The following is a 12,412-nucleotide window of genomic DNA, read 5'->3' on the forward strand; positions in this document are numbered from 1 at the left end:
CTTCTTCATTTGGTTTATGTGATAATATTCTCTCAAACTCATATCCATTTTTTCAAGAACAATACAATAATGATCTTTATACATAAATTCACTTATTAACTGAACAATATAAATTCCTTTTAATGACATTATTTCTTTTACTAATTGTGCTTCTTTTTGTGATAATTTTACCATTCTTTCATTTTTACGAATAATTTTTAATGCAACTTCTTCTTTTATTGTTGTTATTTTTTTAGCTAAATAAACAGTTCCAAATGTCCCTTGTCCAACCTTCTTTTCTAGTTGATATCCATTTACAACTTCTCCATTTCTTCCAACTATAATGAATTATTATTCCTTCTTTTTATTCATCTCTTTCCAAAAAGAATACAAACGAAAATATCCATCTTTGTCTGTTATTGATTCAATAGCTTCATTGAACTGGTGTTGTTCTTTTGTAATGGGAATATCAATAGAACTATCATCCCCAAAAATGTCTATTTCACTAGACATATTTAACATTTTTAAGTTTATTATTCTTCTTTTTTTTTTCATAGAAATTAAATAATGATAAAACAATGAATGACTGAATTTATCTTAACTTCTTTGATTCAAACATAAATTGTGTATTTTCTACTATTTTCTTATCAGTACAGGCTAAATGCACCCACTTTTCTGTTAATTTTTTGTGACGTTCTAATGTTGTTTTAATTTGTTCATGAGTTGTTTTTACTAACTGAATAACATCTATTGACAAATCTTTTTTTCTTAATAAAGAAATAATAATCGGCTGAGCCTTTTCTAACTTAAATATTAACTCATTTGTTTCTGTGTCTTCTTTCAGTTGTTCTAACTTTTATAGTTAGTGGTTTTCATTTGTATCTAATTAACAATTATATTAAAAACAACAAACTTCCAAAATAGTTAAATAATCAAATGACTGGTTTAAGAACTGACAATAACCAATTAATTGTTCACACTCATCAATAAACTTTGATTTAGATACTTTTGTTACAAATGAAATTTCTTTGTCTATACTATTATGTTTGTTAATAAATTAATTAAAATAAACAAACCAAAATGAGCTGCTTCAGGAAATTCAATACCATGTTGAATTATTTGTTCATAAGTATCTTTGAATAGTAAGTCATTTGGGAATGATTCTGTCATTCCTCGAATAATTGACAAGAGTTTCTTCTTTGTTTCAATTAGTACATTAGTTCGTAGCAGTGTTGTGATAAAACAATCTTGCCAAGCACTTGTTGAATATAAATCAATAAGTTCTGGACATTCAATAATTGTTTGTTGAAGTAAAACAAGAGATAAATAAACAACATTATCTCTTTTATTGAGCATTCTTTTTCTTAATACATTCAATAAATCTTTAGCTTTATTCTTATTGGCTTTTAGTAAGTTACATATTCTTAAGTTAGTTGATTCATCAATAATTTTGAGATCTGTAGCTGTTGCATATTCAACTAATTGAGCTGCTAAGTCCCATGTTATTTTTCTTTTTAGTGTTTTAGATTTTTGGGATTTATTCATTGACATAAATAACTGAAATCCTTCTTTGGAACATGAAGTCTATCTTAGATTCTCTTTTCATCTCATTTTGTCATTTCTTTTCTGTCATATCATTTTATTAAAGTCATCGTATCACTTTCTAGTGAAAGAGTAAAAAAGAAAAGAGAAATCTTATGAGAAAAAAACCAGAATGGAATGAGACCCTCCATTTTTATTTTATCAAATTGATTTGATTAAGAAACAAATAAAAACAAGTAAGAACAAATAACATCAGATAAAAAAACAACTTATACCTATACTGATGACAAAACTAAAGAAACAACGAAAATAAGGACAAAATAAAAACGACTAAGTACATAAAAAGTTAAAAAAGTGTTTCTAAATATATTGTACTCTTTTTATGGAACTAGTTGTTTTATCCAATAGATGAGTTTTCGAGTTGCACCTTCCTTATCTTCTCTGTGCCAAACAAGAGAAGAAATGACTAAACTTTTAAGGACTCAAAGAAGAAAAGAGATATTACTAAATCAAAGAAATAATATCAATATTCTCCAAGAAAGTATTCAAGGACTATTATTAAAAATACAAAAAGGAATTGATGTAGATGAAAATTTAAAGAAGTTGAGAGCAACCATAATGAAGAGTAAAAGAAATTGGAACAATGAATTTATAGATAATAATGGGATTCAAATTGTATTAATAATATTACAAAATAAACAAAGTTCCAGCCAAGCTCTTGAAATTATATTATGGACACTTACTGCTATAAGTTCTTTCGAAAAATTCGATTCACAAATTATCTTTAGTTATAATATTTTTTCAATAATTAATCCATTTATTACCAGATTTGATAATGAAATTCGTCTAACAGCATTATGGCTTTTGGCTAACTTACTTGGATTAGCTCCCTCATTGTCTGTGGTTCAAGTACAAGACCTTCTCTCTTCTTTGTGTTCTTGTATTCAGTTATATCACCAATCTCCTTCTACTGTTGATAGTTGTGCCACTTGTTTTAAAAGAATTATAGAACATTCTATTTATCCTTATGAATACTTTCACCAAATAATTACATTATTCCTGAATACTCGACCATTGTCAAATACCTTTGTTGATTGTTTGTCATTACTAATTACACAAAAACCTTATTGCAAACCATTATTATCTAAATCACAACTATTACCTACAGTTACATATTTTCTCTTTACTAAAAACAATTTTTTGTTTCGTTCTATTCTAAACTTCTTTACGGAATTATCAATGCTCAATGAAAATTTGGGAAAGACATGTATTTCTAAAGAGATTGTTCATAAAATGGTTATATTACTTAAGGAATTATTAAATGGACCACAACATAATGAAAATGATATTTCACAACTTTTAATTATTTTTGGGAATTTGACAGTATTTTATTTAGATTTCCATACAGAGTTAGTTGAAATAATCCAAACTATTATTGCAAATAGTCATTATTTTACAATAAAAGAATTACAATCACTAATATTTTTCCTGAATAATCTAGTGCTTCATGCTAATGAACAATTTAAATTAACATTATGTTGCCTTCCAATATTTGAGTTGTATGGAATCTTTTTGCTTCAACTCTTTTGTTCAAATGATTTTCTTATTCAAACATTAACTAGAATAAAAGAATTACTAATAGTGTGTATGTTCAAAGGATTTGATATTTTGAAGTTGTTAAGTGAATCAGCTTTAGAAGCAGGTATTTGTAAATTAGAGTATCATTTTTGTAAACAAGTTTCCCAAGTAGCAGTATCAATAGAAGAGTTGTTTATCCAAACAACAACACAACATGATTGGATGGATTTAGATTAGTTGAAAAATAATTTGTTACAAGTAAAATTATTTGTTATATCTTATTTTAATAAAAAAACCAAAACTAAAGAAAGAAATGTAATTTAGAGAGTAGCAATGCATTCAACTTCAACTAAAGCACCTTTTGGAAGAGCAGCAGCAGCAAAACAAGCTCTAGCTGGTTTATGATCTCCAAAAGCTTCAGCATAAATACCATTAAAGACTCCAAAGTCTTTAATATCAGCAAGAAGACATGTAGTCTTAACAACTTTGTCCATTGAAGAACCAGCTTCCTCAAGAACATATTTAAGATTTGTCATAACTTGTTTAGATTGTTCTTCAATAGTTTTACCAGCAAAATCACCAGTTTTTCTATCTAATCCAATTTGTCCACTACAATAAACCATACCATTACAAATAATAGCTTGAGAATAAGCACCAACAGCTTCTGGAGCAAGTGGGGATGCAACAACAGTTAATTTACTCATACCAATGAATTGAATTAAATGAGATCTTGATTTGTTTATATCATTTCTCTTACAACTTCGACTAGATTCTACATCTTTCTATTCTTCGATTCCAGTCTTTCTATTTTCTTTAAAACAAATAACAAAAAATTAATTTAGATTTTTGTTTTTTTTTTATTTTTCTCTTCAAAAATACAAAGAAATCATTAGAAAAAGAATTAAATGAAATTTAAAAATAGAACAAACGAGATTACTTAAAAGAACCAATAGAATTACAAAAATTTTTCTTATATATTCTTCTAAATTCTTCTTTTTTTATACAAAACCATCATGAATAATAAAAGTTATTAAAAATAAAAAACTAATGTCATCAAAAAGAAAAAATAAGAAGAATAACAAGCTATTTGAACTCAAAATTAATTATCTCCTAAATTTTAATAAAGTATTAGTAATTACGATTACTTTACTTTTTTATGTTTAATCTTTAGAAAGAGAGATTAGTATTATAAGAATGATTGTTTAAACAATCACCAAATACTATCTCCTCTTTTATTCTCTTTAAATTACTAAGGTAATTTGGTATAATATTCAACCCAATCTGTCTTTTGTTTTTTAAACAAATAGATAGAACGGGGGATATGAAACCTTTCTTGCCGATTTAATAATAACTATATTCTTATATCCCTTTTTTATTCTTTCTCAACATTTTCATTCTTTTACTTTTACTTTATATTATTTTATTAAATTTTATTTATTGTCTTTCCTGTACTTTTTATTTCTTGATAGGGAAGATTTAAAAACGTCATTCCAAAAATCATAAGGGTTTGTGGTTTTTGTGTTTCATATTTATAACTATTTTAGGTTTATTTATACTATATATTATACAAATTATTAGTTCTGGTTTCTCTTTAAAGAAGAAGGTTCTTAACATCTTATATTAGGTTGTTTCAGATTTAATCCTAGTGTATTAAAACTATTCCAAAGAAAATATAATAAAAAAAATTAAGTTAATAGTTAAAAGGGCAAAAGGATGATGACAAGCAAGACATAATAAATATTAAAAAAATTTTGTAAATGTAAGGTTATCAAAAGAACAAAAAACTAAAATGAAAAACAAAAATAGCAAACCTAGAAGGTATTTAAACTTAAGGTTACTCATTATTCAAACATTTTAAGTTTACAATGCAAACCTCTAATTTTAATACTTATGAAAAAAAGTTTGAAGACCAATATCATTGTACTTGTTGTTTATGTAAAAGAGTTGTACTTCTTAGAAATGGTTTAAAGAAAATAAAAACTACAGACCTTTGTATCCTTATTCTTAAGTCCTTAAAAGAACTAAAACCAGAGAAGGAATTTTATTCGATGAAGCAAGACATTTATGAGTTTGTTACTGAACATTGGAATTGTGTAAAAGATTTTAGTGTTTTTACCAAACCACACTGGAAAAAAATATTATTGGATACTTTTAATCATTGCACCAACATTGAGACTGGTAAAAATTTTAAGTTAAGAGCTTCTTTTAGGATTCGTAGTAAAACTGCTAATGATAATAAAAGTGAGTCTTCAGAAAGTGGTGCTAAAACTGTGGTTAGTTCTGTTGAACTATCTCCTTCAGTTCAATCACAAACTTCCTTAATTGAAATTGATACAACCCAATACATTCAAACTCTTCTTCAATTACAATCTTTGTTATATAATGATGCTGCTTTATTAAAAAAATATTATAGACTATTAGGGGAAAAAAATCCTTCAGAGCGTTGGAGAGTACAGTACAATACCCTTTCTAGAAGAGCATTTAATTTTGGTGTTTATGCTCAAAGTGTTCATTATTTCCATTAATTAGAGCCTTTTCTGTTTTAATGGCTCTTTCTTGTGTATAAAACAAAAATCTTAATTTTATTCATTTTCTGTTTTTTGTTTTCTTCTTCTTTTTTTTTAAACATAATTTTTATTTTTTATTTCCCTGAACTTTTTTTTGTTTTAGTTTTTTTTTTATTATAATAAAAATTTATAGATTATTTTCTTTTTTTCATAAAATAAGTAAAACTTTAATGAATTATTGATAATAGTCAAATTTATTCTTTCATTTAATAACTAATTTTTAATAACAAATTTAAAATTATTAATAACAACAAAATATTAATTTTCAAGACTATGTATTATATCTTTTAAATAATAGTTTTATTTAAACTTCATTTTAGATTAGTGTCTCTAATAATCTTTTGAATAAAAATTGAAGAAATAATTATTTTCAGAATAAAAAAGTTAGTTTACATAAGTAAATTTTTAGTTATTAACTTATTTGCATAGAACTTATTTTTAAAAAAATTACCAGGTTTAATGTTAAATAATAATGAGAATAAGAAGTACCAAGGATTTTATAAGTCTGAGATAGTTGCAAACAAAATCATTTTATTAGTATTACTGAAGTATTCAATTTTTAAAAATTATTTATAAGAAAAATTAAGAGAAAAAGAAAAAAAAGGATTTTATGATATTGAAAAAGGAAATAATGAAAAAGTATTTAATGAGAGAACTTTTCAATGACTTATATTTTTTAAGATATTTTATTTACAAATCAAAGGTGAATTAAAAGAAATTTTACTAAAAATTAAAGTTTTATAAGAAAAAAAGTGGAAAAATTTATTTGTTGAAGAACTAATAAAAATAGAATGTCTATTAAACAATTAAGTAAAAATCCAACTAATCTAGAACCAAAATATCCACACCAATTACTTTTACAAGCATTTTATTTAACTGTGACATCATCTGAAAGTGATCCATTACACATTAATATTAACTGTGGAATTAATGATGAAAGTAGAAATAATATAGCAAATGTAATGTATTTTATTTATCCTGATGTTCCAAAGATTGTAAAGAAAGAAGACCTTTTAACTGTTCCACCTTTAATTCATTCATTTGTTTCAACAGACGAAAATGGGAAACGATATTATTATTATGTTCAACGATGGAATGATGATAAAACTCCAAAGATATTAATTTTAGTAAGTGGTAGATATTCTTCTTTATATATTCGTCTTCTTCCAGTATTAAAAGAATTATTAAATACAAAAGGTTTAACACATCTCAGAAACCTTTTTAGTCAACTAAAAGCATATGAATATCCTGAATCTGATTTAGTTATTAATGAATCTACTATAATTTCTCATAATCCAGAAATTCCTATTTTTCCTATATTGAAAAAATTGGGTCCTGCAGATTTTGTTGAATTACTTGGTCGTATTTTACTTGAAGAAAATACAATGTTTTTAGTAGAATCAATTGATCAAGGAATGCCAATCATTCAAGCCTTTTTACAAATTTTAATTCCATTCGAATGGCAAGGTGTTTTAATTCCTATGTTACCCATAGAAGAAAGTTATGCTGGTTTTGCTGGTTGTCCAACACCATTAATTTTTGGAACAACACAACAAGGATTAATAAATATTAATAAGTTGTATTCAAATACTTTAGATATTAATATTTATAATGTTTTAACTTCTAAATTTCAAAGACGTAAAAGTGGGTTAAATCTTTTTGCTTTTAAAGAAACTGGTAGATTATTAAATCAACTAAAAAGTATTATTGATAATCCATCATTTGAACATCCTGATAATCTGATTTGCAATTGTTTTAGTCAATTATTCCTTGATCTCTTTGGTAGGTATTTTGCTTTCTTTGAACAACAAAATATTGGTTTTGTGTTTAATAATAAAAATTTCATTAAATCAAGTTCCACTGAATTACAAATATTTTTAACTGCATTCAATCAATCTCAAATGTTTGAACGTTTTATTCAACATCGAATTAATTATATTTCTGTGATGCCTGAATTTAGAAGATCTATCTTCATTGATTGCCCATTGTTTAAATCAAAAGAAAAACCTCCATTCTTAAGAATGAGAGATATTTCTAATGAACCTCAAAAATGTTGTGGTTGTGGTCAAAAGATAGACATGGATAGAGCAGTTTGTGTGTATGGAAAAAATTTAACTTTTCACACTGAATGTTTGAGGTGTAAGTCTTGTGATTGTTTTCTTTTTGAGAAAGAAAGTTTTGATAGACAATGTATGGACTGCTTAGAAGAAGATTGTGATGAACTAGAAAATCAGTTTGATAATACTTGCCGTTGGGAACAAGTTGATATATCCATTAATAAACATAAATCAGATAATGAAACTCTTCAACGAAGTTCATTCTCTAAAGTCCTTCAATGCTTATCTTTTTATGAAACAGAAAAAAGTGATTCACAACGCCAAAAAGAAGAATCTGAAAAAATGAGAAAATCTTCTGTTTTCTTAAGTGGACCAACAGGTTCAATCTTCTTAACCCGTTCATCAAAAATAGGAACATTTTCTGCAACTCTAAATCCAAATGACTCTAGAAAAACAATCATCGTAAAAGAAGAAAATCAACCTTTAACTAAAATAACACAACCAAAAATTTCATTATCTGTTTCTACATCTTACATCGGTTCACCTATTTCTTCTGTTCCAATTTCTCAGTCAACTACTCCAACTTCATTTGTAGATATAAATAGAAAGAATTGTCAACTTCCACTCAAGAAAGATCATATCCTTCCTAAAAAAGAAAATTAATGTCTTATTTTACTTATATAAAAAGAAATCAAAATTGTATTGATTAAAAAGGTTTGAAGAAGTTTGTTTCATACCAAGTGACTTTAAAAAATAAGGTTTATATAAATATTTAACTCTTTGGTAATCCTTTTCAACGTAGGGTTATTTCAAATTAATTTTTATTGCTTTATTCTTTTTAATTGAATAAATGTATTTCTTCTTGTGTGTCATTTTAAGTATTCTTTAATTTCATTTCTTCAATTTCTCTTAATTCTTTGTCATTACATATAAAATAAAAAAACCCTTCAGAAAAAAAAAAGAAACAAAACAAATTTTTTGGTTCTCGTATTCTTAGAACTGGTTAATAATATCGAATTATTAGGTATAATTCCTGAAACTTTAGAAGACTTAAAATTAAGAGCTTTATATTCATATTTATCAAAGAATCTTCAGAAAGGAAAGAAATGAAAATGGAGTTTGTTTTAAGAATGAAATTAGAAGCCAAAAGAAATTATCCAATTCTTCTCTAAAAGAACTGAGTAATTAACAGAAACTTAAAAAAATAACAAAAATATGACTAGTGTTGTTTATAATGAGAAGTTATATAATTTGTCTTTTCCAATCACTTGTGATCAAGTAGTCAAAGAGATTGGAATACAAGGAACTCCAGCAGTAGTAGTAGGACTAAAAGTTAATGGTATTGTACAATCTCTAAATAGTTATATTCAAACAACAAGATGTACTGTATCTCCATGTTATATCAGATGTGTAGAAGGACAAAACATGGCTCGTAGATCAGAGATATTAATTGCTCGATATGCACTTCATAAGTTATACCCTGATGTAGAGATGACAGTTATTGCTGATTATTCAGATTGCACTGAGTTTTGTGTTAGTCCTAAATTAAATGAAGAACAATTAAAAGAATTAAACAAAGAATTTAATGAACTCCATACCCAAAGTATTTCTAATGGACAATTACCTCATTCTTATCTTAATTTACATTTTGTTGAAACTCATCAACCTCATTCTAAATCATTGATAGAGTCACTAAATGAACCAACATATCCATGTGCTATTATTAATAACTTTGCAACTCTTTCATTTGATCAACCATATATTTCAGAACCATCAATACTACCTGAATATTCTCAACTTAAATTAGAAAGTAATGGCTCTTTATTAGTTTGTTTCCCTAGCTTAATTCATACAGATTCATACAAATTTAATGACGCTCCAATTATTACATGTCCACATGAACTCAATAAAGAAATGGATGTTGGTTATATTAATAAACAAATTGCACAAAAGGTTATTAATGAATTAATGATTGAAAGTGAGAATTATCATGTACAACAACTAAGTAAGTTAATTGAAGTTATTAAATCACGGCCAACACAATTAGTATTAATTGCTGGTCCATCAAGTAGTGGAAAGACAACGTTTGCTCACAAATTAGGATTAGGACTTCAAGGAGTTGGATATAATCCATTAGTACTTTCTGTAGATAATTATTATGTCCATAAAGACTATTGTCCACTTGGACCTGATGGAAGAAGAGATTGGGAGTGTATTGAAGCATTAAGACTTGGATTGCTTAATGATCATTTGTGTGGGTTAATGCAAGGAAAAGAAGTAGTTGTACCTCAATTTGATTTTGCTACATCAACACCAGTTCCTAATAAAGGAACTAAAGTGAAATTAGAGAAAAATGGAATTATTATTATGGAAGGAATTCATTGTTTAAATGAACGATTAACAGAAAAAATACCACACGATAAAAAAGTTAAAGTGTTTATTGCACCATTATCAAACAAACTATGTTTAAATGATGATGTAATTTTAAATAATAATTTCTTAAGAATTCAAAGAAGAATGGTAAGAGATAATATATTTAGGTCTTATAGTGCTTCAAAAACATTAGGAGTTTGGGATGCTGTTGCTAGTTCTGAAAAAGTCTGGATTTATCCGTACATTAAAGATGCAGATTTCGTTTATTCTACCTTTTTAACTACAGAGGTTAATGGGTTAATTATATTTTCATTGAATCTACTTAGGATGGTATCAAGTGATGACAAAAATTACGGATTTGCACAGTCATATAAAAGGTTATTACAATATTATTTACCTATGGATTCAGTCGATTTCGCTGGTAACTCTATTATTAGAGAATTTATCGGAAATGGAGATTTTGACTGTCATTAATAATGATTGATCTAATTTTTCAAATTATTATTAATCCTATTTTTTTTTCCTCATTGCTTTTCTAACAGATAATTTTTGTTCTTTCTTTCGTGTTCTTTAATATGATTAATTTTTCTTCTTGTAATTAATTTCTTAACTCTCATTTATATTTTTTTCAATTAATATAGTTTTTTATTTCTATTTATTGCTTTTATGAAAAAAGATTTTTTAAATTTGTTTTTATTAGTTCTGAAAGTAAGAAATATGAGTAAATAATAATAGAGACACAAGACAATATTTGAAATAAAAGTGAATATAATAAAGACAATGAATGGTTAGTCAAAGAGTAAATAACAAAGACAGTTATAATGTTGTAGTATAAACAGAAAATGAATAATGAATAATAAAAACAAACCCTTAAAAAAATGAAATAATAGAAAAATAAAAGAATAAAAAAGTCATCAACAACCAAAATTAAAATTAGGCGAGAACAAAGAATTTTCTAGCTGGGAAGTGTTGTGCCTTTTTAGCAGCTTTAACAGTTTTAAGGTTGAGTTGTGCTTTGGTTAATTGTCTTCTTTCCTTTCTAGTGGTCTTTGGTCTAATTTCTTTTGGAACATATTTGGCTTGTTTGTAATACTTTCTAAGAGCTTCCATTCTTTGGGTGTTCATGACAGTTAATAATCTAGCAATATCTTTCTTAACAACTCTTAATCTTGAGATTTTAGCTGGAGCTCCACCAGTAACTTTAGCGGTTCTAAGGTTGGCGAGTTCTCCTTTAAGTTCAACCAACTTAGCATTCATATCATTTTTGCTCATGGCTTTAATGGCGGAAATCTTCAAAGACACTATTTGTTAATATATTTTCAATAAGATATCACTTTTATTTAAAATAATGAATTAAAACAAATATGGTATGTACAGTAACAAACTCTTTGCTCAATCTTCAAAGTTTGTTTGAAGGGTTTTTCTTTTATTTTTTTCTTTTTTCTTTTTATCTAATTTTTTTTATATTATTTTAATTATTTATTATAGTTTTAGTGAAGAGGGGTTTTTTATTATCTATTTTTGAAACTCTGTTATATATAACGTTAAATGATTTAGAAGAGAATGAATTACAAGACTAAAAAGGATAGTCTACCATCATTTGCATTGTGACCAATGGTGTAATTGCTGTTACAATAATACTAAACCAGTCAGTTGGACCATTAAGGAATTGGTTTCTATAATCTTCATAGACTCTATGATAATCATAAACATCTTTTTCAAGGACTTCACTTCTAGTGACAGCAATACCATTAAATAATAAATTAAAAACACAACGACAAAAGAAAGAAAATACAAGAATAAAACTACAAATCATTTCTCTTCTTTTAATCTTTTTAAATTCAACATCAATAAATGTTTTAAATATTTCATGTAAATGAAGAATAAAAAATATCATTGATATACCACATAAAAGAAAATGAACACTTGATTCAAATCCAAACATTATTTCAAATATTGTAGATGTATATGATGCTTCAACTAATTTAGATGAATAACTTTTTTTATATTTATAATAAAATAATTAACAAACGTACAAAACATCCTTGATACTGCCATAATATTTCACAATAAACTAATAACACAATATTTGATACAATAGTACATACACTAAATCCAATATTAAATGAATTAATTCCATCAAACCATTTTGTTAATGAACTTTTATTATTAGGTAAGAGTCTTGATAATTGATTTTTACTAAAGAAAAAGATAAGTTCTTATTTTCTTAAATAAATATTTTATTGTTTTAATAGAAGAATTACAAACACTGTAGTAATTGTAAAAAAGAATGTAAATAATATTCCATAGACACAT

General features: G+C 25.9%; 9 protein-coding genes across 9 annotated transcripts in view, besides 16 other annotated features; 4 read left to right on the forward strand and 5 right to left on the reverse strand.

The window, feature by feature from the left end:
* The window catches only part of EDI_180080 (prp4, putative), a gene marked incomplete at both ends in the record, with an annotated part of 1,215 nt that extends 723 nt beyond the window's left edge, over positions 1-492 (reverse strand). Inside the window, 2 exons of the mRNA XM_001734790.1 lie at positions 39-317; positions 375-492. Of these exons, the coding sequence (XP_001734842.1) occupies positions 39-317; positions 375-492 (397 nt within the window). The remainder of the gene's footprint in view (positions 1-38; positions 318-374) is intronic.
* A 79-nt stretch (positions 493-571) lies between these two features.
* On the reverse strand, positions 572-1,530 carry EDI_180190 (uncharacterized protein; the record flags this gene model as incomplete). The annotated part of the gene is made up of 3 exons (XM_001734791.1): positions 572-784; positions 893-1,011; positions 1,056-1,530. 3 exons carry the CDS (start codon positions 1,528-1,530, stop codon positions 572-574), a joined length of 807 nt encoding a protein of 268 aa, XP_001734843.1.
* Positions 1,029-1,050: a sequence feature (AT_rich).
* A 399-nt stretch (positions 1,531-1,929) lies between the features above and the next one.
* EDI_180200 (uncharacterized protein) lies at positions 1,930-3,336 on the forward strand (the record flags this gene model as incomplete). Its single annotated transcript, XM_001734792.1, has 1 exon — positions 1,930-3,336. One exon carries the CDS (start codon positions 1,930-1,932, stop codon positions 3,334-3,336), a length of 1,407 nt encoding a protein of 468 aa, XP_001734844.1.
* Positions 3,337-3,358: 22 nt separating this feature from the next.
* Positions 3,359-3,394: a sequence feature (AT_rich).
* Positions 3,395-3,419: 25 nt separating this feature from the next.
* On the reverse strand, positions 3,420-3,803 carry EDI_180210 (translation initiation inhibitor, putative; the record flags this gene model as incomplete). Its single annotated transcript, XM_001734793.1, has 1 exon — positions 3,420-3,803. One exon carries the CDS (start codon positions 3,801-3,803, stop codon positions 3,420-3,422), a length of 384 nt encoding a protein of 127 aa, XP_001734845.1.
* Positions 3,804-3,911: 108 nt separating this feature from the next.
* Positions 3,912-3,964: a sequence feature (AT_rich).
* Positions 3,965-4,115: 151 nt separating this feature from the next.
* Positions 4,116-4,143: a sequence feature (AT_rich).
* Positions 4,144-4,496: 353 nt separating this feature from the next.
* Positions 4,497-4,535: a microsatellite.
* Positions 4,536-4,766: 231 nt separating this feature from the next.
* Positions 4,767-4,788: a sequence feature (AT_rich).
* A 41-nt stretch (positions 4,789-4,829) lies between these two features.
* Positions 4,830-4,852: a sequence feature (AT_rich).
* A 112-nt stretch (positions 4,853-4,964) lies between these two features.
* EDI_180220 (uncharacterized protein) lies at positions 4,965-5,624 on the forward strand (the record flags this gene model as incomplete). The annotated part of the gene is made up of 1 exon (XM_001734794.1): positions 4,965-5,624. The coding sequence occupies one exon, from the start codon at positions 4,965-4,967 to the stop codon at positions 5,622-5,624; it is 660 nt and encodes a 219-aa protein (XP_001734846.1).
* Positions 5,625-5,679: 55 nt separating this feature from the next.
* Positions 5,680-5,782: a microsatellite.
* Positions 5,783-5,975: a sequence feature (AT_rich).
* A 245-nt stretch (positions 5,976-6,220) lies between these two features.
* Positions 6,221-6,252: a sequence feature (AT_rich).
* A 205-nt stretch (positions 6,253-6,457) lies between these two features.
* On the forward strand, positions 6,458-8,386 carry EDI_180230 (uncharacterized protein; the record flags this gene model as incomplete). Its single annotated transcript, XM_001734795.1, has 1 exon — positions 6,458-8,386. One exon carries the CDS (start codon positions 6,458-6,460, stop codon positions 8,384-8,386), a length of 1,929 nt encoding a protein of 642 aa, XP_001734847.1.
* A 552-nt stretch (positions 8,387-8,938) lies between these two features.
* EDI_180240 (uncharacterized protein) lies at positions 8,939-10,570 on the forward strand (the record flags this gene model as incomplete). The annotated part of the gene is made up of 1 exon (XM_001734796.1): positions 8,939-10,570. The coding sequence occupies one exon, from the start codon at positions 8,939-8,941 to the stop codon at positions 10,568-10,570; it is 1,632 nt and encodes a 543-aa protein (XP_001734848.1).
* A 141-nt stretch (positions 10,571-10,711) lies between these two features.
* Positions 10,712-10,795: a sequence feature (AT_rich).
* A 132-nt stretch (positions 10,796-10,927) lies between these two features.
* Positions 10,928-11,008: a microsatellite.
* A 21-nt stretch (positions 11,009-11,029) lies between these two features.
* Positions 11,030-11,368, reverse strand: EDI_180250 (60S ribosomal protein L35-3, putative; the record flags this gene model as incomplete). The annotated part of the gene is made up of 1 exon (XM_001734797.1): positions 11,030-11,368. The coding sequence occupies one exon, from the start codon at positions 11,366-11,368 to the stop codon at positions 11,030-11,032; it is 339 nt and encodes a 112-aa protein (XP_001734849.1).
* A 146-nt stretch (positions 11,369-11,514) lies between these two features.
* Positions 11,515-11,559: a microsatellite.
* Positions 11,560-11,583: a sequence feature (AT_rich).
* Positions 11,584-11,672: 89 nt separating this feature from the next.
* EDI_180260 (uncharacterized protein) lies at positions 11,673-12,404 on the reverse strand (the record flags this gene model as incomplete). Its single annotated transcript, XM_001734798.1, has 3 exons — positions 11,673-12,076; positions 12,129-12,295; positions 12,361-12,404. The coding sequence occupies 3 exons, from the start codon at positions 12,402-12,404 to the stop codon at positions 11,673-11,675; spliced, it is 615 nt and encodes a 204-aa protein (XP_001734850.1).
* Positions 12,095-12,123: a sequence feature (AT_rich).
* Positions 12,316-12,350: a sequence feature (AT_rich).
* Positions 12,405-12,412: the final 8 nt, after the last annotated feature.

Source organism: Entamoeba dispar, genomic scaffold (assembly GCF_000209125.1).
Source record: "Entamoeba dispar SAW760 scf_1105229458601 genomic scaffold, whole genome shotgun sequence".
NCBI lineage: Eukaryota > Evosea > Mastigamoebida > Endamoebidae > Entamoeba > Entamoeba dispar.